The following is a 23,526-nucleotide window of genomic DNA, read 5'->3' on the forward strand; positions in this document are numbered from 1 at the left end:
TTACCTGGATCCCCTTGTCAGCAGCAAATAAAGTCAAGCAAAAAAAAATCAGTATAATTAAGAAAATTGTACAAAATAACTGAACGCATACACAAGCACTTTCATCAGTTTTAACAGACATTCCTGTGTGGCACAAACCATGCTTCTCAATCATGCTAGCAAATAAAACCAAAAATCAGAGTGCACCAGTTTACAAATTCAGAAAACCATACCCTGGCATCACTGGGAAAATTTTGTACTAAGCTCCTACAGAATAGGGAGGAAAAAAAGGAAGCTTTGTCAATGCTTCCCAGGTATACTGTGCACCCTCTATAATAGGTATTCAATAATAATGTACTTGCATTTTCTGTAATGAGCAAAGTTGAACAATACTAAATCTTTAAATAACATTCCATTTAAAAACATTCAAGAAAATAACAACTGGCAGCTTCTGTTATGATAATTATTTGTAATCAAGGTAGCTATTCCTTGAGTGTAGTTAAATGCTTTAACATTACTAAAGTTGAGGAGTGGTTCATAGGTTCATATTTCATCTTTCAACCCATGAAAGAATGTTTGGATATCTTACAACAATTTTCATCGATAGATTACCAATTCATACATATTTATAGTTTAATTTTTAAATATTGACAGGTTAGAAATGTATTGCATATTACTAGGACTGTAACCATGTAGTTGACCACTTGATCAGTTAAACGGGGCTATCACTCGAGAGAGAATTAATTTCAATATGAAGTGTTCCACCCTAAGAGAATACTAAAAAAAAGTGTCTTTTCTCTAAGATAAGCTGCTTGCTTTTTGATAAACCCAAGTAGAAATATATAAATAATAGAAATATACATGCAATCAGAGAGGATACACATTAAACAATCCTTCCATTGAACACTTTTTCTGGATGAGAGCATGTTACATCAAAAGTTATCTTCCTCAGAATGACATCTCTCGGAGATGGTACTTGACTCTGAGTTTTAGTTGATATTAATAAATGCATGACATGATGATGTTTATAATGTATAAAAATCTTGATTATATACCTAATGATGCCTTGAAAATAGTATGTTGAATATGTTTGAGGAGGGACACTATCTTGCTAATACAAGTTCATGCAAAAAAGCTTCCTTTATCCATGTACTTGGAATGAGCTTTCACACATATGTTAACAATATCCAGCTCCATTTCTCCACAACTTCTCTTGACTCCTCACTTTCCTTTGTGTTGTCAGACTGCTTGTCCAACACCAAATATTACATGGGTCATGACCCCAGAGGGTTGAGGAGGCCCACTCACTGTTCAAGACAGAGATCAATAGATTTCTAGATATTATGGATATCAAGGGATATAGGGATAGTGCAGGAAAATGGTGTTGAGGTAGAAGATCAGCCATGATCTGGTTGATTGGTGAAGCAGACTTGAGGGGCCGAATGGCCTACTCCTATTTCCTATGTTACTCCAACTCAATTTTAGGAAGACCAAAGCCATCATTTTAGGCTCCCATTGCTTCTTTGCCATTGATACCACTCCCATTCCCATCTTTCAGGATGAATTGGACTGTTGGCAATCTTGCTGTCTTTTTTACCCTGAGCTTAGTTTTTAACTCCAATCCTATCTATCAAAAAGACCACTTACTTCCACTTCTGCAACATTGCTCACCTCTGCCCCAACCTCACCTCCTCTGCTGTTTTCATGCCTTCATCACCTTAAGATTTGACTACTCTAATGTACTTTGTACTGGTCTCCCATCTGTACTCTTATAAGCTTCAAGTTGCTTAAACTCTGCTGCATGTTTCCTGTTCCACACGCCTATCATCTCTGTCCCCTCCAACCTACACTGACTATCCATCCTTCAATGCATTAATTCCAAAACCTTTGTTTACAAATCCCTTCACGTCCATGTCCAATCCTAAATCTGTGATGTCATCCAGCCCCACATCCCCTCCTAATCACTCTGTTCCCCTAACTCTGGCCTTGTGTATACTGTTTCCAGTTCACCCACCTTCGGTGGCAAATTTTCAGCTGTTTCAGTTCTACTCTTTGGTACTCCCTCCCGATTCTCTCTCCACCTGGCCAAGACCAGACTCTTTCAAATATCTAATATCTCCTTTCCAGACTCAGCATCTGTTTTCCTTGCTTATATTTGTGATGTGCCTTAAGACACTTCTTTACATAAAAAAACACTAATAGGCCGAGATTTTATCCAAACCATGGGGGTCTCAACCACCAGTAGAAGTGCCAGCGAGAGCCCTGTGTCGCCCCTTCTGGGGAAGGCTCGCCGGATCAAGTGCCAATTAGGCACTTAAGTGGACAGCGATGGGTCTTCCCTGGGATCAAAGGTGCTGGTGGCGCAAGACCCGCCTACTGAGAGCTGCTGGTCAGTCAGAGGCCGGCAGCTCTTTAACTGAGCGGAGGCAGTGGTTTCTGCCGTTAATGGACCCATGGATTGCTGAGGGACCCAGGCCACAGGTAAGTCAGGGTGAGAGGGATTTCGCAGGGTGGGGGTTATGGGGGACAGGGGTGGATGTAGAGGGGTTGGCGGCAAGGGAAGGGGAGTGGCTCTCAGCGGGTCCCGCCTTCACCATGCTGGGTCCCTTGCTCAGGCACTATAAGTGCCTTTTAGCGAGGGTTCCTCCCAGTCCAGAGCTGACAAGCAACCTGCACGGGTTTGTTTGGCGTACTACCCGTGTGGCGACAGGCCTGCCCACCACTGGACTAATTCCGGTGGCAGTGGGATGAGGCTCTTAACTGGGCATTAATTGCCCTCTTAAGGACCTCAATTGACAGCGGAGCGGGAAGGCCGTTCACAGGCCTTCCCACCCCCGACTTAATTTGGGTAGAGGCGGGAAGGTGGCGGGGACCCACTGCCACCATCCTGCCTGATTATATGCTCGCCCTGCCTCCAAACTTGACACGGGAGCTAGCACAAAATTGCCCCCCCCCCAACAATATAAATGTAAGTTGTTGTTATCAAGTCCATTGTTTTAATGGGCTCAAGGGTAGGCTAATTGCCCATTCTAATTTACAGAAAAGCATTAAATAGTGATTTAGATAAATTACTATTTATATCAGCCCCAGTATTTACTTATTTAGGCCCTAGTTTTTATTACATGATTAGCAGTCTAAATGTGAAATAAAACACAGATGTTTAGAACACAAAGCATTCTGCATTACTTAGATTTTCTAAATGGCAATGTAAAGAAAACCTACTTTTGAATGGAAAAGGACATGTGCTGTACACTGTGGCTGGATTAGCTGTATGCGATATATAACGTGAGAAATCATTAAAAGCTCAAGAATACCTAACACTTAATATCAAAACCAAGATGCACAAAATCAAACACCTTTTGTGTTACATAGCACATTTTATAACATCACTAAATGTGCTTATATTTTATAAATGCATACATAATACTTACTTGACAATTCCCTGCCTCCAAAGGAAAGCAAGTTAAAACATAACACAATGTTAAGCCTTTCTTACCAGCCGTTCAATATTTTAAAATAATTGTGCAGCAACTGAGGCTATCAACAGGTTTGCTGTTTACAGGTAGTAAATTCACACTCTGATCATATTACTAAACAGATAACAAAGACATTTTATGTCATTTTATTTGCTTTATTCATCCTTATATAACCTTATCCAGTCAGGTAGGCAAGGCTACTTGGGTCTAAAGTTAGCTGGCACTGTTAGTACTCAAACCGGTACCTGCAGGAGTCAGATACCAACATTTAATCAGTGTGCTTTGGCCACGTTACAAGATGATGGCATTATTACTATGTTAAGTTCACACTGATGTAGCTTGACACTTGAAATTCTTTTGATTTTTGTGAAATGAAGTGGTGGATTTCTGATACTTGCAGATGACATATGGTTTATATTACATCAGTTTGGAGAAACAAATTCAAGTGGATCTTCCACTTGGATATAACCCCATCTCATTATTTCTTATTGAATACAATCTTTATGTTACAAATGTCAGATGCTTGTATTCAGGCAGCATACTAACAGAAATATTATTGATCAAAATGTGGTCAGCAGACTAATTTAAATGCTCATTGAAGAGCAGCAGAAGCAACAGCATATAGCTAATCCAAATATAGAAAAATAATGAATTTTACTGATATTCAGTATTCTATAGCATGCAGTAAAGTAGTTAACCACTGCAGTACTTTCACATCCAAATATGTAGTATTCCATTCAAAACATCAGCAAAACTATCACATTAAAAGAGGTGATAGGTTTGTTTTGAGGGGTGTTCTATAAATAGAATTCAAACGTTTCAAATGCAACAAACTGAAAAATATTCACAAAGTATTTTTTATTACATCACAGCAAAAGAGTGATTTAGTAACTGACCTTAAAACTCTTTCATTAAAAATACTGTCAATTCATTTAAGCAGTAAAATAAAACAAAAATGATTACCTTCTAAGTACCATGGACAAAATTATTCTAGGACTACTTAAATCTATTTCATTGGAAAACATTTAAGGTCACTTTTATACAATGTCTGGGAATAATGAAATTATTCATAAGTAAGGCCTCACCAAATATCAAATTAAAGGTCTATGACACTTCCTTGTATTCTCTTTATTCAATTATTATGTATTTTTCAATTTTCTCCCCTAGTCAAAAAGAAAAAGGAAGCATTCGTAAGGGCTGGAAAGCTAGGAACAGACGAATCCCTTGAGGAATATAAAGACAGTAGGAAGGAACTTAAGCAAGGAGTCAGGAGGGCTAAAAGGGGTCATGAAAAGTCATTGGCAAACAGGATTAAGGAAAATCCCAAGGCTTTTTATACGTATATAAAGAGCAAGAGGGTAACTAGGGAAAGGGTTGGCCCACTCAAAGACAGAGGAGGGAATCTATGCGTGGAGCCAGAGGAAATGGGCGAGGTACTAAATGAGTACTTTGCATCAGTATTCACCAAAGAGAAGGACTTGGTGGATGATGAGCCTAGGGAAGGGAGTGTAGATAGTCTCAGTCATCTCATTATCAAAAAGGAGGAGGTGTTGGGTATCTTGCAAAGCATTAAAGTAGATAAGTCCCCAGGGCCTGATGGGATCTACCCCAGAATACTGAGGGAAGCAAGGGAAGAAATTGCTGGGGCCTTGACAGAAATCTTTGCATCCTCATTGGCTACAGGTGAGGTCCCAGAGAATAGCCAATGTTGTTCCTTTGTTTAAGAAGGGTAGCAAGGATAATCCAGGAAATTATAGGCCGGTGAGCCTTACGTCAGTGGTAGGGAAATTATTAGAGGGGATTCTTAGGGACAGGATTTACTCCCATTTGGAAACAAACAAACTTATTAGCGAGAGGCAGCATGGTTTTGTGAAGGGGAGGTCGTGTCTCACTAATTTGATTGAGTTTTTTGAGGAAGTGACAAAGATGATTGATGAAGGAAGGGCAATGGATGTTATCTATATGGACTTGGTAAAGCCTTTGACAAGGTCCCTCATGGCAGACTGGTACAAAAGGTGAAGTTACACGGGATCAGAGGTGAGCTGGCAAGATGGATACAGAACTGGCTCGGTCATAGAAGACAGAGGGTAGCAGTGGAAGGGTGCTTTTCTGAATGGAGGGATGTGACTAGTGGTGTTCCGCAGGGATCAGTGCTGGGACCTTTGCTCTTTGTAGTATATATAAATGATTTGGAGGAAAATGTAGCTGGTCTGATTAGTAAGTTTGCGGACGACACAAAGGTTGGTGGAGTTGCAGAAAGTGATGAGGATTGTCAGAGGATACAGCAGGATATAGATCGGTTGGAGACTTGGGCAGAGAAATGGCAGATGGAGTTTAATCCGGACAAATGTGAGGTAATGCATTTTGGAAGATCTAATGCAGGTGGGAAGTATACAGTAAATGGCAGAACCCTTAGGAGAATTGACAGGCAGAGAGATCTGGGCGTACAGGTCCACAGGTCACTGAAAGTGGCAACGCAGGTGGATAAGGTAGTCAAGAAGGCATACGGCATGCTTGCCTTCATCGGTTGGGGCATAGAGTATAAAAATTGGCAAGTCATGCTGCAGCTGTACAGAACTTTAGTTAGGCCACACTTAGAATATTGCGTGCAATTCTGGTCGCCATACTACCAGAAGGACGTGGAGGCTTTGGCGAGGGTACAGAAAAGGTTTACCAGAATGTTGCCTGGTCTGGAGGGCATTAGCTATGAGGAGAGGTTGGATAAACACGGATTGTTTTCACTGGAACGACGGAGGTGGAGGGGCGACATGATAGAGGTTTACAAAGTTATGAGCAGCATGGACAGAATGGATAGTCAGAAGCTTTTTCCCAGGGTGGAAGAGTCAGTTATTAGGGGGCATAGGGTTAAGGTGCGAGGGGCAAAATTTAGAGGGGATGTGCGTGGAAAGTTCTTTACACAGATTGTGGTGAGTGCCTGGAACTTGCTGCCGGGGGAGGTGGTGGAAGCAGGTACGATAGCGACGTTTAAGAGGCATCTTGACAAATACATGAATAGGATGGGAATAGAGGGATCCGGTCCCTGGAAGTGGAGAAGGTTTTAGTTTAGGCAGGCATCAAGATTGGCGCAAGCTTGGAGAGCCGAATGGCCTGTTCCTGTGCTGTACTGTTCTTTGTCTCCTTTAAGCGCCAATTCATGTAGGGATATGGTTTCATGTGCATGATCTAGTACCTCGCCCAAGACACCATTCATCATGCATGACCAAGAATGTGCATGATGTCAGATTATTCAACAGGCACACTTTCTGGCAGTAATTACTGAATAGCAATTACTAGCAGAAATCCAGGATGATTTTTCTATCCATAATCCAGAAATAATAGGGCCAACTGTAGCCCTTGCACCATTACCCGAGCTGAAATCAGCCGACTCAGCACATGGAGGTTTTTCTATCCAAAAATACAAATATTTGGAACTGTCTTTTTCAGAAAATTTTGTAAGTGCTTACTGCCTATAAAAATATAACTCTCAAGTGGGTAATGCCTAGTTGCCATCAAGCATTTCTGCAGATCTTGACTTGGGGATCTGTCTTCTTGGTCAGCAGAAAGGCAGTGCAGAGTTGTGCCAATTTATCCAAGGGTGTGACTCTGTGACATCTGTGGTTACCACACAAGGTCAGTTGTGGCCTAAACTTTGCTGCACTTTATTATAAGCAAGATAGAATGACAACTTCTTGCAAGTATTGTGGATTGGCATAGAGGGTCACCATCCTCATAACCATTTCATGGAACATCACCTTGACTTCAGCAGTCAAATCGGGAATTAAGTGCTGGATTGCTTTGTCACTTTTCTTCAGAATAATGCCTGCATCCAGGGTTTCCTTTACATTAATTTTTGTCTATCTTCTCTTAGCCTTTACCCCTTGCCAAATGCTGCTAACTTGAAAGGTTCACGACACCCCATCTTCAATTATCTCTTTAACTTTAGCCTACACATACTACAACTACTGTGCTCTTTAGATTCATCCAAAATTATAGCTAACATTATTCTGATGAATTAACAGAAGAAAACTGGGTGAATATACTGAATGAATAAACAGCCACGTCTATCTAAGGTAGAGAATTCCAAAGTTTCACAACCCTTTGAGTGAAGAAATTCCTCCTCGTCTCAGTCCTAAATGGCCAACTCCTTATTCTGAGGCTGTAACCCTTAGTTATAGACTCTTCAACAAGGGGAAACATCCTGTCAGCACCTTCTCAGGGGATAGTGTTCACTAATGTCTTTTCTCTTTTGCCGCATTGGATAACTTGTATGTTGAACAGAAATATATATATATAAAAGCTCTCCTGCAAATTCTACTTTTATAAAATTGGGAAGGAAAAGCTGTTAAGACTATTGCGGATACCATATATTAAGAAATGATGTTAAGTATACCTAGTAAGTTTTATTTTTCATACACTGTGACTTATACATTTTTACATATATATTTTATGCAGGAAGTATGTCATAAAAGGAAAAACCTTTTTTATATACCTAAAGTACCATTGTATGATTGAGGTCAGTTATTACTGTTATTCTAGAAATGTTCATACTGTTGGAATATCCCAAAGGCATTATTTAGGGGAAAAATCATCTAAACCAAAGTGTAACAAAACCTAATGAGAAAGTTCATTCGCTGTAATAATATGTAATCAGAATTGCCAATAAAGTGCATTTTCAAAGCAATCATATCATTAATGTACCTTTCTTCTGTTGAAACTTCTTTCGGTTGCAGATGTGGCTTTGTGCCCGACATCTCCCTGATACTAACTGCATAGATCTTGGTTGTGTAATCAATGGATTTCTCTCTTGCAACATCACTGTCATATCCTAGAAAAATACAGAAATAATGTTTTTGTCGCAATAGGATCAAAAAAGTACTTTTCTTCCCTTTTATGTTCAAATAGTATTTTAAAGATCCAATTTCTGTTTCATTTTAATATAATTAACCATCCAGTATGTTATATACATATATGGGCTGAATTTTATCAGCCCTTGAAGGAAGACGAGGGGTGGCGGGCCCGTCGCCTTGCCGACGTCATTCAATTTTGTCAGGGGCGGTTGTCACTGGCCGGTTGAGGCTCTTAAGTGGCCAATGACCACTTAAGGGCCTCATTCCACCTCCACCTCCACTGGCATTTAACCAGCGGTGGGGTGGGCATCTGCCATGTGGGCAGGCTGTCCAGTAAAATCAGGCGACCTCCATGTGAGCTGCTGGGGGAGGGGGAGTTTCTCCTGCTTGGACAATCTTTGGCTCCGGCACTGCTCCTGGTCCCGGCCTACTGCAATACCAGCAGTGGCCACCACTCTCAGTGGCGCTGCTGGGACAGCTGAGCTGCCAGTCCTCTGATTAACTGGCAGCTCTTGGAGGTGGGATCCCCTATCCTTAAAGGGATGGGGACCAGCAGCAGACAGTTAATTACCTGAGCATGTTAAATGCAGCCGGGGGTCCCCAAAATACCTGGGGCAGCATTCCCCTCACCTTTCTGGCCCAGTGATGGGACCCCTGCCGGCTGCATAGAATCCAGTCCCATAGTTCTGACTGCAAGTATTGGTTACATGCAAAAAAATTTTGACATTGAAAATAATGAGAGACAGAGACCTGGAGAGTTAGTCCTGATATTTACTGTAGCCCCGAAGTGGCCTAAATACAATAGTAGTTTATCTATCACTTAATACAACAAAATTATTGAAAAATGAATGATCAAATGTAAAAATATTACACACTTCATTGATACTGAAAAATGCTGGACTTCACAAATATATTTTTGCAATACTATTTATCACTTTACAAAAGATGCATGTTACTTGCTTAATGCGTAAGTATCTTTAATTTTTCTTTCCTTCCAAAGGGCTAGATTTTTGCATCGGGGTGGAAACTGAAGGCAGGATATCATCCAGGTACTGAACCCGCTGTCAGGGGGAAACAAGAATGTGCCCTGAGTTTCATGGGGGTGACCCCTTGATTGATATGGAGATGGGTTTAGTGGCCAATTAATGGCCGTGACAGTGGGAATGGAGACAGGGCAACTGAAGTGCAGTCCCAATTTAGTTTGACCACGGCAGCCATAGATCGGGCCCGCACTTCAGTTGCCCCGCCTCAGCTGAGTACTGATGCTGCAGAGGGAGAGATCTCAGAACACTTCAACTCCACAGCCAGAGGCCTGGAACCCAGGGCAGGACAGCCCCTCGATTTTCAGACACAGTCCTGGAGGTCATACTGGAGGCTGTGAGGGAGAGGAGGGAGGTACTTTTCCCAGAGGGTGACCAGAGGAGGCCACACTCCTACACCAAGCAGGGAGGGCTCAACATCACTGCCACAGTCAGTGACATAAGTGTGGTGAGAAGAATCTGGATCTAATGTCAGAAAAGATTCAATGATCTGATACACTCTGGCAAGGTGAGTCCTATCCCTAGGACAGGCCTCTGGGTATTCACTCTCCAGCAGACACACAAGCTGAGGAGCCCTAGGGTGCATGCTGCTCCTAAACATGGGAGGGCTGTGTGCCCAGGGCACTTAGTGACTGTTCAGAATGGCTCAGAACCATTTTGTTGCTGTGGACCTGTAACCACTGATACATGCACTTTCTAATGAATTGGAGCAGCTGCCATTGGCCATAGAGGACAGTAATGCCTTACCTCGCTCTTTTTTGTCCTTGCAGGAGAAACAGGCACATAATGCCCAAGAGAAGGCCCAAATTGGTGGAGGTGTCCCCTATATTCACAGCATCACACCCATGGAGGAGGAGGCAATGGAAATAGCCAACAGTGCAGACCATGAGCAAGTCTGCAAGGCGAGATAGGCACTCATGGGGGAGATGGTGATTAGAAAAGGCAATGCACTCGTTAAGGAAGCAATATCTAACTGCAGGCCAAACATTGAATTGCATTGGGAAGCCTCAACAGTGCAGAGGCTTCTGCTCTCCAAGGCGAACTCTCATGTTCTCTTTTTGTATCTCCCAAAGGTGCAGATATCGACCCAAGGAGACCTTCTCCCTCACCATCACCGGGCCAAGAGGATCAGCAAACCTCTGAAGAAGCGCCGTCACACCTTACAAGCGCACCATCCACCAGTGCAGATACACTCACCTCAGTGGGTCCTCATGCGCATTTAGATAGGGTGGCACTGAGTGAGGAATATGGCATTAGTGTGCAGGAGGACAGGCCAGAGGCAGAGGCAGCTGTGGTCAGTTTCACTCTGAAGAGGGAGAACAGATACAGCTGTGCTCAGCTGGGTACAGATGCAGAGCCTTAGGAGTCATTAGAAAAGAGGCTCTACCTAAACCAGTAGCAACAGATGCGCTCCCATACGTTGGAGTTCCCTAAGGCAGTGTGGGGTCATGGGCAGAGAATGGAGGAGTCCATTCAGTTCATGCCATGGATGACAGGTGAAATTGTGAGACTAGCTAAGTGGAAAAAGGAAGCATACTCTAGGAGGCTGAAGAAAGACGAAGCTTTGAAAGAATATTGGGAATGTAGGACCAATCTGAAACGAGGAATTAAGAGGGCGAAAAGGGGTCATGAAATATCTTTAGCAAACAGGGTTAAGGAAAATCCCAAAGCCTTTTATTCATATATAAGGAGCAAGAGGGTAACTAGAGAAAGGATTGGCCCACTCAAGGACAAAGGAGGAAAGTTATGCGTGGAGTCAGAGAAAATGGGTGAGATTCTAAATGAGTACTTTGCATTGGTATTCACCGAGGAGAGGGACATGACGGATGTTGAGGTTAGGGACAGATGTTTGATTACTCTAGGTCAAGTTGGCATAAGGAGGGAGGAAGTGTTGGGTATTCTAAAAGGCATTAAGGTGGACAAGTCCCCAGGTCCGGATGGGATCTATCCCAGGTTACTGAGGGAAGCGAGAGAGGAAATAGCTGGGGCCTTAACAGATATCTTTGCAGCATCCTTAAACACGGGTGAGGTCCCGGAGGACTGGAGAATTGCTAATGTTGTCCCCTTGTTTAAGAAGGGTAGCAAGGAAAATCCAGGTAATTATAGACCGGTGAGCCTGACGTCAGTGGTAGGGAAGCTGCTGGAGAAGATACTGAGGGATAGGATCTATTCCCATTTGGAAGAAAATGGGCTTATCAGTGATAGGCAACATGGTTTTGTGCAGGGAAGGTCATGTCTTACCAACTTAATAGAATTCTTTGAGGAAGTGACAAAGTTGATTGATGAGGGAAGGGCTGTAGATGTCATATACATGGACTTCAGTAAGGCGTTTGATAAGGTTCCCCATGGTAGGCTGATGGAGAAAGTGAAGTCGCATGGGGTCCAGGGTGTACTCGCTAGATGGATAAAGAATTGGCTGGGCAACAGGAGACAAAGAGTAGCAGTGGAAGGGAGCTTCTCAAAATTGAGACGTGTGACCAGTGGTGTTCCACAGGGATCCGTGCTGGGACCACTGTTGTTTGTGATATACATAAATGATTTGGAGGAAAGTATAGGTGGTCTGATTAGCAAGTTTGCAGACGACACTAAGATTGGTGGAGTAGCAGATAGTGAAGGGGACTGTCAGAGAATACAGCAGAATATAGATAGATTGGAGAGTTGGGCAGAGAAATGGCAGATGGAGTTCAATCAGGGCAAATGCGAGGTGATGCATTTTGGAAGATCTAATTCAAGAGTGAACTATACAGTAAATGGAAAAGTCCTGGGGAAAATTGATATACAGAGAGATTTGGGTGTTCAGGTCCATTGTTCCCTGAAGGCGGCAACGCAGGTCAATAGAGTGGTCAAGAAGGCATACGGCATACTTTCCTTCATCGGACGGGGTATTGAGTACAAGAGTTGGCAGGTCATGTTACAGTTGTATAGGACTTTGGTTCGGCCACATTTGGAATACTGCGTGCAGTTCTGGTCGCCACATTACCAAAAGGATGTAGATGCTTTGGAGAGGGTGCAGAGGAGGTTCACCAGGATGTTGCCTGGTATGGAGGGCGGTAGCTATGAAGAGAGGTTGAGTAGATTAGGATTATTTTAATTAGAAAGACGGAGGTTGAGGGGGGACCTGATTGAGGTGTACAAAATCATGAGAGGTATAGACAGGGTGGATAGCAAGAAGCTTTTTCCCAGAGTGGGGGATTCAATTACTAGGGGTCACGAGTTCAAAGTGAGAGGGGAAAAGTTCAGGGGGGATATGCGTGGAAAGTTCTTTACGCAGAGGGTGGTGGGTGCCTGGAACGCGTTGCCAGCGGAGGTGGTAGACGCGGGCACGATAGCGTCTTTTAAGATGTATCTAGACAGATACATGAATGGGCAGGAAGCAAAGAGATACAGACCCTTAGAAAATAGGCGACATGTTTAGATAGAGGATCTGGATCGGCGCAGGCTTGGAGGGCCGAAGGGCCTGTTCCTGTGCTGTAATTTTCTTTGTTCTTTTGTTCTTTGTTTTGTATGCGTGCCACAATGGCTCAGGGCTTTGAGTGCATGAGCTCTTCCATTGAAAGAGTGGCGAATCTCATGGAGAGCCATATGCGGCAGCACCTGGGTACATGCACGAACTGCTCACTGACATACACAGCTTGGACCAGTTAGTGATGTTGGTGTTTTAGAGATGTTTGAAGTGGATACTAGTTGCACCACAGCTGCTGCTCCCCTCCAGCCATCTGGAATGACAGGCAAGGGCTAAGGATGTCACTGAGGAGGATGAGGGTGCCAACCTTCACGGGGCACCACTATCATCTGTGGCCTCCTTGTCACTTCTGACAGAGGGAGCATCTGTGTAGCAGTTCTCAATGACGGAGGCTGTCCCTGCAATGATGCAGGTGCAGCAGCGCCTGGAGATGCCCCCAAGGGCACCACCATGACAAGGACAACAGCAATGTGCATCGCAGCCGCAGAGACAAATGAGCAGGCTGCCTCCACCTCCTCCGAGGCCACTACAGGAGTACCACATAGAAGTGGCCAAGGGCGGAGGCCACCATGTTGTGTGGATCACTGAGTGGATCACTGGGGTTTCTTCTATCTGTAACTGTGCACAGTTCTCCTTAGCACCATGCAAATAATGACACTTGAAGCCACATGTGTGATTCTCCTTTTATTGATGGCAGGGCAAGAAAAGAGGTAGGAAGTGGTGATGGAGATCAAGGATTCTTCAATGATGATGGCAGAACCCCTGGGCAAATGTTCATCCTTCATTGACAGTAAGAGTTTACATGTTTCAGGCTGCGTGTTAGGCAGGCAGCTCAGAATGAGTTCCAAATCATGCCATTCATCCTGGGTTGGAGGTGCTCTGTTGAAAAGTTCCTGAATCAGAAGATCCCTGACATTTATGGCACCCTGATGAAACCTTCAAGCTCTGTGCTGCGCCCGGCCACCTCCATGTGCAGCCAGAGCACCTCAGTGTTCTGTATCTTCCCCTCCAACCCCTCTTCCATGTCTCCTCCTCCGATGAGTTACGTCCCTCCAAGACCTTACCGTCCTCAAGGTCTCTCTGGAGGGTCATGTTCTGAAGAGTGTAGAAGACCACCACAATGAGCGAGACCCTTGCAGGAGTGTATTACAGGGTGTCACCTGACCCATACAGGAAAAGGAACCGTATCTTCAGAAGCCCGATGGCCTGCTCAATGGTCGTCCTGGTGAACAGATGGCTTTGGTTGTATTGCCTCTGTTCTTCTATCTGGAGCTCTCAGAGAGGGGTGAGTAGCCATCTCTTCAAGGGATATCCCTTGCCCCCTGGAATCCATCCACAGACTTTGGGGGTTGGACTGAAGAGCTGCAGCAGCCTGGACTGCTGAAGGATAAAGGAATTATGGTGGCTGCCAGGAAAGCGAGAGTACACATGGAGGAAGCTCTTGTGGTCACAGACCAGCTGAACTTTGAGGGAGTGGAAGCCCTACCTGTTGATGACTCTGAGTGGGTGGTCACTGGGTACCTTGATGGCCACATGGGTGCAATTGATGATGCCCTGAATCTGGGGGAATCCAGTGATGGCGACAAACCCACTGCCCTCTGTACCTGTGAGGCCACGTCTGTCATGAACTGAATGTACTGTGCAGCTCTGGCAAAAAGACATCTGTGACCTGCCAGATGCAGTGGTTAGAAATTAGAAATTAGAACATTACAGCGCAGTACAGGCCCTTCGGCCCTCGATGTTGCGCCGACCTGTGAAACCATCTGACCTACACTATTCCATTTTCATCCATATGTCTATCCAATGACCACTTAAATGCCCTTAAAGTTGGTGAGTCTACTACTGTTGCAGGCAGGGCGTTCCACGCCCCTACTACTCTCTGAGTAAAGAAACTACCTCTGACATCTGTCCTATATCTATCACCCCTCAACTTAAAGCTATGTCCCCTCGTGTTTGCCATCACCATCCGAGGAAAAAGACTCTCACTATCCACCCTATCTAACCCTCTGATTATCTTATATGTCTCTATTAAGTCACCTCTCCTCCTCCTTCTCTCCAACGAAAACAACCTCAAGTTCCTCAGCCTTTCCTCGTAAGACCTTCCCTCCATACCAGGCAACATCCTAGTAAATCTCCTCTGCACCCTTTCCAAAGCTTCCACATCCTTCCTATAATGCGGTGACCAGAACTGCACGCAATACTCCAGGTGCGGTCTCACCAGAGTTTTGTACAGCTGCAGCATGACCTCGTGGCTCCAAAACTCGATCCCCCTACTAATAAAAGCTAATACACCATATGCCTTCTTAACAGCCCTATTAACCTGGGTAGCAACCTTCCGGGATTTATGTACCTGGACACCAAGATCTCTTTGTTCATCTACACTACCAAGAATCTTCCCATTAGCCCAGTACTCTGCATTCCTGTTACTCCTTCCGAAGTGAATCACCTCACACTTTTCCGCATTAAACTCCATTTGCCATCTCTCAGCCCAGCTCTGCAGCCTATCTATGTCCCTCTGTACCCTACAACGTCCTTCGGCACTATCCACAACTCCACCGACCTTAGTGTCATCCGCAAATTTACTAACCCACCCTTCTACACCCTCTTCCAGGTCATTTATAAAAATGACAAACAGCAGTGGCCCCAAAACAGATCCTTGCGGTACACCACTAGTAACTAAACTCCAGGATGAACATTTGCCATCAACCACCACCCTCTGTCTTCTTTCAGCTAACCAATTTCTGATCCAAAGCTCTAAATCACCTTCAACCCCATTCTTCCATATTTTCTGCAATAGCCTACTGTGGGGAACCTTATCAAACGCCTTACTGAAATCCATATACACCACATCCACTGCTTTACCCTCATCCACCTGTTTGGTCACCTTCTCGAAAAACTCAATAAGGTTTGTGAGGCACGACCTACCCTTCACAAAACCGTGCTGACTATCGCTAATGAACTTATTCTTTTCTAGATGATTATAAATCCTGTCTCTTATAACCTTTTCCAACATTTTACCCACAACCGAAGTAAGGCTCACAGGTCTATAATTACCAGGGCTGTCTCTACTCCCCTTCTTGAACAAGGGGACAACATTTGCTATCCTCCAGTCTTCCGGCACTATTCCTGTCGACAATGACGACATAAAGATCAAGGACAAAGGCTCTGCAATCTCCTCCCTAGCTTCCCAGAGAATCCTAGGATAAATCCCATCTGGCCCAGGGGACTTATCTATTTTCACACTTTCCAAAATTGCTAACACCTCCTCCTTGTGAACCTCAATCCCATCTAGCCTAGTAGCCTGAATCTCAGTATTCTCCTCGACAACATTTTCTTTCTCTACTGTAAATACTGACGCAAAATATTCATTTACTGCTTCCCCTATCTCCTCTGATTCCACACACAACTTCCCACTACTATCCTTGATTGGCCCTAATCTAACTCTAGTCATTCTTTTATTCCTGATATACCTATAGAAAGCCTTAGGGTTTTCCGTGATCCTATCCGCCAATGACTTCTCGTGTCCTCTCCTTGCTCTTCTTAGCTCTCCCTTTAGATCCTTCCTGGCTAGCTTGTAACTCTCAAGCGCCCTAACTGAGCCTTCACGTCTCATCCTAACATAAGCCTTCTTCTTCCTCTTGACAAGCGCTTCAACTTCTTTAGTAAACCACGGCTCCCTCGCTCGACAACTTCCTCCCTGCCTGACATAAGGTACATACTTATCAAGGACACGCAGTAGCTGCTCCTTGAATAAGCTCCACATTTCGATTGTTCCCATCCCCTGCAGTTTCCGTCCCCATCCAACGCATCCTAAATCTTGCCTAATCGCATCATAATTTCCTTTCCCCCAGCTATAATTCTTGCCCTGCGGTATATACCTGTCCCTGCCCATCACTAAGGTAAACCTAACCGAATTGTGATCACTATCACCAAAGTGCTCACCTACATCTAAATCTAACACCTGGCCGGGTTCATTACCCAGTACCAAATCCAATGTGGCATCGCCCCTGGTTGGCCTGTCTACATACTGTGTCAGAAAACCCTCCTGCACACACTGGACAAAAACTGACCCATCTAAAGTACTCGAACTATAGTATTTCCAGTCAATATTTGGAAAGTTAAAGTCCCCCATAACAACTACCCTGTTACTCTCGCCCCTGTCGAGAATCATCTTCGCTATCCTTTCCTTTACATCTCTGGAACTATTCGGAGGTCTATAAAAGACTCCCAACAGGGTGACCTCACCTCTCCTGTTTCTAACCTCGGCCCATACTACCTCAGTAGACGAGTCCTCAAACGTCCTTTCTGTCGCTGTAATACTCTCCTTGATTAACAATGCCCCCCCCCTCCTCTTTTACCATCTTCTCTGTTCTTACTGAAACATCTAAATCCCGGAACCTGCAACATCCATTCCTGCCCCTGCTCTACCCATGTCTCCGAAATGGCCACTACATCGAGATCCCACGTACCAACCCATGCTGCAAGCTCACCCACCTTATTCCGGATGCTCCTGGCGTTGAAGTAGACACACTTTAAACCAGGTTCTTGCTTGCCAGTGCCCTCTTGCGTCCTTGTAACCCTATCCCTGACCTCACTACTCTCAACATCCTGTACACTGGCACTACAATTTAGGTTCCCATTTTCCTGCTGAATTAGTTTAAACCCCCCCGAAGAGCACTAGCAAATCTCCCCCCCAGGATATCGGTACCCCTCTGGTTCAGGTGAAGACCATCCTGCTTGTAGAGGTCCCACCTACCCCAGAAAGAGCCCCAATTATCCAGGAAACCAAAACCCTCCCTCCTACACCATCCCTGCAGCCACGTGTTCAACTCCTCTCTCTCCCTATTCCTCGCTTCGCTATCACGTGGCACGGGCAACAACCCAGAGATAACAACTCTGTTTGTTCTCGCTCCAAGCTTCCACCCTAGCTCCCTGAATTTCTGTCTTAAATCCCCATCTCTCTTCCTACCTATGTCGTTGGTGCCTATGTGGACCACGACTTGGGGCTGCTCCCCCTCCCCCCTAAGGATCCCAAAAACACGATCCGAGACATCACGAACCCTGGCACCTGGGAGGCAACACGCCAACCGTGAGTCTCTCTCGTTCCCACAGAACCTCCTATCTGTTCCCCTAACTATGGAGCCCCCAATGACTAATGCTCTGCTCCTCTTCCCCCTTCCCTTCTGAGCAACAGGGACAGACTCTGTGCCAGATACCTGTACCCCATTGCTTACCCCTGGTAAGTCGTCCCCCGCAACAGTATCCAAAATGGTATACCTGTTGTTGAGGGAAACGGCCACAGGGGATCCCTGCACTGCCTGCTGGTTCCCTCTCCTTCCCCTGACGGTAACCCATCTACCTACTTCTTTTACCTGAGGTGTGACTACCTCCCCATAACTCCTCTCAATAACCCCCTCCGCCTCCCGAATGATCCGAAGTTCATCCAGCTCCAGCTCCAGTTCCTTGGTGTGCAGACATTTGCAAGATGCCACCAAGTCTTTGATGGCTACTGGCAGGGCATGGTGACTAGTGCTGCAAGGTGTGAGGTCTTTGTTGACAAGGGCACAGATGTCTGTGACCATCTGCCTGGAGAATCGCTCTCTGCTGTGGCACTGGTTCTTGGTCATTTCCATGTAGCTTCATCTTCACCAGCAGTTCCTATGTTGAGGACATGGCCTCCGTGTCCTTCCTGCCTCTGTGTCCCTCTCCCTGCCCTCCTGGTGCCCGGGGCTCCAGCCTTCCTGCAGAGAATGTAGCTCCTCATTGCCACTGGGCCCAAAGTCTGAGAGCTATTCTCCCATTGCCAGCTGCAGCCTTCCTTGTGCTTAGGTGGCCTCCCAATTGTGCTTGACAGCCTTGCCCCCTGCTTTTACGCCCCCACGATGCCAGGAGGCTGACAACTCCCTGCACTGCCCGAGCACTTGCTGCCCACTCTCCCCACAACCTGTATTGACCCGATGTCACCTGTCTCCCAATGGGCAAGTCCCCCTCTGCACCATTCACCCTTTTATGGGGCCTGGCTAATTCCCTGGGGTGGCCATGGCTCGCACCCCACCATGTACCCGCCTTCATTCACCAGCCTGCCCCCGATAGGCCATACATCTCGACGAAAATCACAACATCCCCTGTTAACGAGCTCTTAATGATCTCTTAAACTAGCTTAATTGGCCTTCATCATGAAGTGGGCAGGATCATGGGGCCACCCTCCACCCGCCTTGGTGAAAATGGCCAGCGCTGGGATCTTTGACCACTGCCCGGCTCTATTCCCACACCCAGTGGGACCCAAAAATTCAGCCCTAAAAGTTTTCATTCCTAATTATTTGGATTGTATTTATTTGCTCTATCTTCCAAGGTGGATTCACTTAAGCTGCAAGTATTTATTTGTTCTCCTTTCCTCAAAACATTTTTTCTTTCGTTATTTACAAAATTACAGTCTTTTTCCCACAGAAAACTTGCACTTACTGTTGAAGTTGCCTGTTGTACTGCTCTGTCCTGTCTGCTGGACAGGCATATGCATGGGACATGTTTTGCAGCTATTTCTTATATTATGGGTAAGTTAAATAATATTTCTTCAGAATTGTGTATTTTTTTAAAATGTGTTTGTTATTTTGTTATTTCCAGCCTTATATATTCACCTGAATAAAGAAGAAAAATGGCAGTTGAAATCAATATGAAAAAATCAGAGTGAATTGATTGATTATATGGTACTTGCTGGTTCACTATGGTAGCTTTGAAAAAAATGAGAGATTTAATTGATTTGTTTTTAATTTGTTCACATTTATTCAATTAGATATTTTATTGGTAACTTAATAAAAAGTTATTATTTGAGCTAATTATGAGGTTTTGCTCTAATAATGTGTGGACTTCAGAAGAATGAGAGGTGATCTCATTGAAACATAAGATTCTGAAGGGGGCTTGACAGGATAGATACTGAGAGGTTGTTTCCCCTGGCTGGGGAATCTAGAACATGGGGGCACAGTCTCAGGATAAGGGATGTGGAGAAATTTCTTCGCTCAGAGCATTGTGAATCGTTGGAATTGTCTACCCCAGAGGGTTGTAGGATGCTCCATCGTTGAGTATATTTAAGATTGTAATCAATAGATTTTTGACTTCTCAGGGAATCAAGGGATATGGAAAGCGGGCAGGAAAGTGGACTTAAGGTAGATCAGCCATGATCATATTGCATGGCAGAGCAGGTTCGAAGAGCTGAATGGTCTACTCCTGCTCCTATCTCTTATGGTATTATGTTCTTATGATGTTTTGGATGTGTGACACTTTTGAAGTGTGACCCTTCTAAGTCCACGTTTTCAACTGTAATTCTGAAAATAAAGGTGTGATCCAACAGACACGAGAGATGTAAAGCCTTAATACATAAAGGGGGTTAAATTGCAAAACCCTGAAAATGGTGCAGGGATAATGATTCCATCTCTGCTCATTGCTCATTTACATGATTGCTGCTTGCAGCCAGCATTCCCCATGCTGTTCTTTGGTTGCACACATCAGCAGCCTGATATTGCGAGTGCCTAGCTACTGAAAGGAAGCTGTACCTTCTTAAAAGGGAGGTGCATTATGGCTGGAATAGTTGCTAGGAATCATTACAGAAGTGAATCTGTCCTGTGAAAGAGTGAAGAATGGCTGACCACGGTAGACAGAGTGCACCAAGGTTATCTGATATTCAATGAAGGCCTTGGAGGAAGAAGTGGAACAGAGGAGAGACGTCCTGTATCGGCAGGGGGTATCAGGAGACCCTCCAGACGCATGCTCAAGAGTTAGTGGGAAGAAACAGAAAGGATCTGAATGCCAGGAGTATTGTTCCTTGAACATGGATGCAGTGCAGGAAGAAGTTTAATGATCTCATATGAGTTGTCAAAGTGAGTGAGTTCATCTTTAAATGGCATATCCTACCAACTGTATCGGTAGCCTTATCCACTGAAAATTCATTACACTCCAATCACTCACCTACAATTTCTATCAGCCAGAACTCAGATCCGAATACTCATATGCTTTACCTCACCCTCACACTTACCACTGTTGCAACATTCACAGTGCACACACTGGCAGCTATTCAACCATGACAACCACACCAGCCAAATATATTGCACGACTCATTGATACAACTCCCTCTTTCTTGCAGGATATACAGGAGGTAGTATGAAAGAACTGAGGTTAACAAGTGTGCTTGCATGTTTTAATCCCCATGGAAGAGGCGATGCTGGCCATCTTGGGAAGGGGAAATAGGATCATAGGATCATAAGCAATAGCAGCAGGAGGCCATTTGGCCTGTCAAACCTGCTCCACCATTCAAACAGATCATGGCTGATCATCTACCTCTAGGCCATTTTCCACAGCCCTCTGGGGTAGAGCATTCTACAGATTCACCACCCTCTGAGTAAAGAAATTCCTCTTCATCTCAGTCTTAAATGGCCTGCCCCTTATTCTGATACTGTGTCCCCTTGTTCTAGACTTACCAGCCTGAATGCTGATACTGTGACCACTAGGGGTGCTGAAGCAATTGATGATGACGATATCAGCATACATAAACCTTCTCTCACCCCACTTTTCTCTCAACTCTCAATCTCTTCTGAGTGAGTAGCAGCAGAAGATGTAAACATGTACTTTTTACTTACTCCTTTAACTTTGCCACAACACAACCCTTGTTCCTTTTTCATTTCAGATACCCAAAAACTGGAACCTGCCCAATGGAGTGGAGGTGCTGGAGACAGTGGAGAGGAAGATGAAATTTAAGATGAAGAGACACTGTTACTCAGTCTTGCACTTGCAGCTACCAGCTCAGATACTGTCACTGCACTTATGTTAAAAGTTAGGATTGGGAAGGGAGAAACCAGGCACAAGTGCAGGAGCCAGGGTGGGGGAAAGGATAGCGCAGGTGCCAACTCACCAGAGGCAGAGGGTCGCATACTAATTCTGTTGCAGAAGACTCATATGAGGACTTTGATGGGCCAAGCTTCAGAAGAAGTCTGATGGGTGTACATACCAAAAGGCTTGGTGCACTAGAAAGCTTGCCAGAAAGCCTGTGCTCAATGTCAAGGAGCATGGAGGAGTCTGACACCAGCTTAGCACAGGGATGAGGTTGGAGTCCATTCTTTCCAACATGGAAATAGTGGTCACCTCCGTCAGTATAACTGCAGAACTGAGCATGATGCAGCGTCTGATGGCTGTTGTCTCAACTTGCACTGCAGCACAAGCAGCTTCCACTAAATGTCTAAGCCCTGCACTGGAAGCTCAAGCTGCTGCCATGCAAGCTCAGACTGTTGTCCTGCAAGCTCAAGTTGCTGCCATCAAGGCTCTGGATATCATTGTTCTAAGGGTCTTCCATGGCATCATAGTCCATCAATCTGTTTTCCAACAGATTACTACGATTGCTGAGACACTGCCTCAGGACAGTGGCAGTGGCTACATGGACTACTTAGCTGTTGTCCTCTCTCAGGATGACAGTATTTGTGCTCCCACTCATGCCCCTCTTTCAGTGCCTTTTTTGTTCCCTGCCAGCCAGCTCAGGCCAAAGTGGTGCTGGCTGAAGTCGGTCCTTCTAGGCCTAGAGCTGCTAGAGGTCATTCTCCAAGGCCATCTACAGTCTTCTCAATTGAAGGTCAGCAACTTTATACCATCCATGCTGTAGCCACTGAGGAAGCACCTCATAGGAGAACTGGGAGAGGCAAAGGCTCATGGAAGAGGCACTAAGGAAATGCACAAATGTAATTAGTTTATTTTTGTACACATTATGCCATGTTTGAATTTATAAATTTTCTGTTGGCTTTTATTTTTGAGTTGTTGGAAAGAGGACAAGATGATGGTCAGTGGTGGAGGAAATGTCAAAAGTGTTGATGAATGGGGATTTGTGTTTGAGATTGCTGGTATCAGCCATGAATTATTTGATCACGTAGAGCCTGGGCAGGAAGGGACTATCTACATTCCCTCCTTTCCTCTTCCCCCTCCTCCACTTCCTCATGTTCTGCTCTTTAGCTTCTTTCCTGATATGGGACTGTTCCCTCATAGTGGCCAGGTTGTTTAGCATGTAGCATACTGCCACAAAATATTGATACCCTCTAAGCTGAGTACTGCAGGTCTCCTCCAAAATGGTCCAGGCAGTGGAAATGTTGTTTGAGGCCAATGATGGTATGTTTCTTGTGGCAGCATGACTTCCATTCTCAGCCTGCTGTGTATGTGTGTCTGGGTTCTGGACCAGAGTCTTGAGCTGTATAATCTCTATTGCCCAGTCGCCAGCCTCTGACATGGATCAAATGCAGCTGGCACAGAGGACTGCCGCAGAATGAAGGAATCATGACTACTGCCAATATAACAAGCATGATGCGCTGCCTATGGTCGCACACAAGCTGCACATTGAGGGAGTGGCCACTGGCAGTTCAGGAAAATGAGTTGACCTGAGGCACATGCAAAGCAATGTGCGTGCAGCTAATGGCACTCTGCACTATGGGGAAGCCTGCAATCAAATGCAAACCCTAGTGCCCTCTCTATCTGTTTGTCTCTGCCAAGACGGAATGGGATGAAGCTGTCTCTTTATGTATAGAGGGCCCTATGTGGCAGTAAACTGCAAACTATGAAATGTTGCTTATATCTCCAGCAGTACCCTGGAGGGAGCCAGACGCATAACATTTAAAAGCTATAGTCATCTTGACAAACACAGGTAATGCAATCCTTGCCCTGCTTTGAAGTTGCAATTGTGGCTGCAGCAGTTAGCA

General features: G+C 44.9%; 1 protein-coding gene across 1 annotated transcript in view; it reads right to left on the reverse strand.

The window, feature by feature from the left end:
• Window positions 1-23,526, reverse strand: part of LOC137376798 (echinoderm microtubule-associated protein-like 6) — a 741,885-nt gene that overhangs the window by 151,535 nt on the left and 566,824 nt on the right. Inside the window, exons 28-30 of the mRNA XM_068045814.1 lie at window positions 8,154-8,280; window positions 3,411-3,425; window positions 5-13 (exon numbers count right to left, since the gene is read on the reverse strand). Of these exons, the coding sequence (XP_067901915.1) occupies window positions 5-13; window positions 3,411-3,425; window positions 8,154-8,280 (151 nt within the window). The remainder of the gene's footprint in view (window positions 1-4; window positions 14-3,410; window positions 3,426-8,153; window positions 8,281-23,526) is intronic.

This window comes from Heterodontus francisci, chromosome 13 (assembly GCF_036365525.1).
Source record: "Heterodontus francisci isolate sHetFra1 chromosome 13, sHetFra1.hap1, whole genome shotgun sequence".
Taxonomy (NCBI): Eukaryota; Metazoa; Chordata; class Chondrichthyes; order Heterodontiformes; family Heterodontidae; genus Heterodontus; species Heterodontus francisci.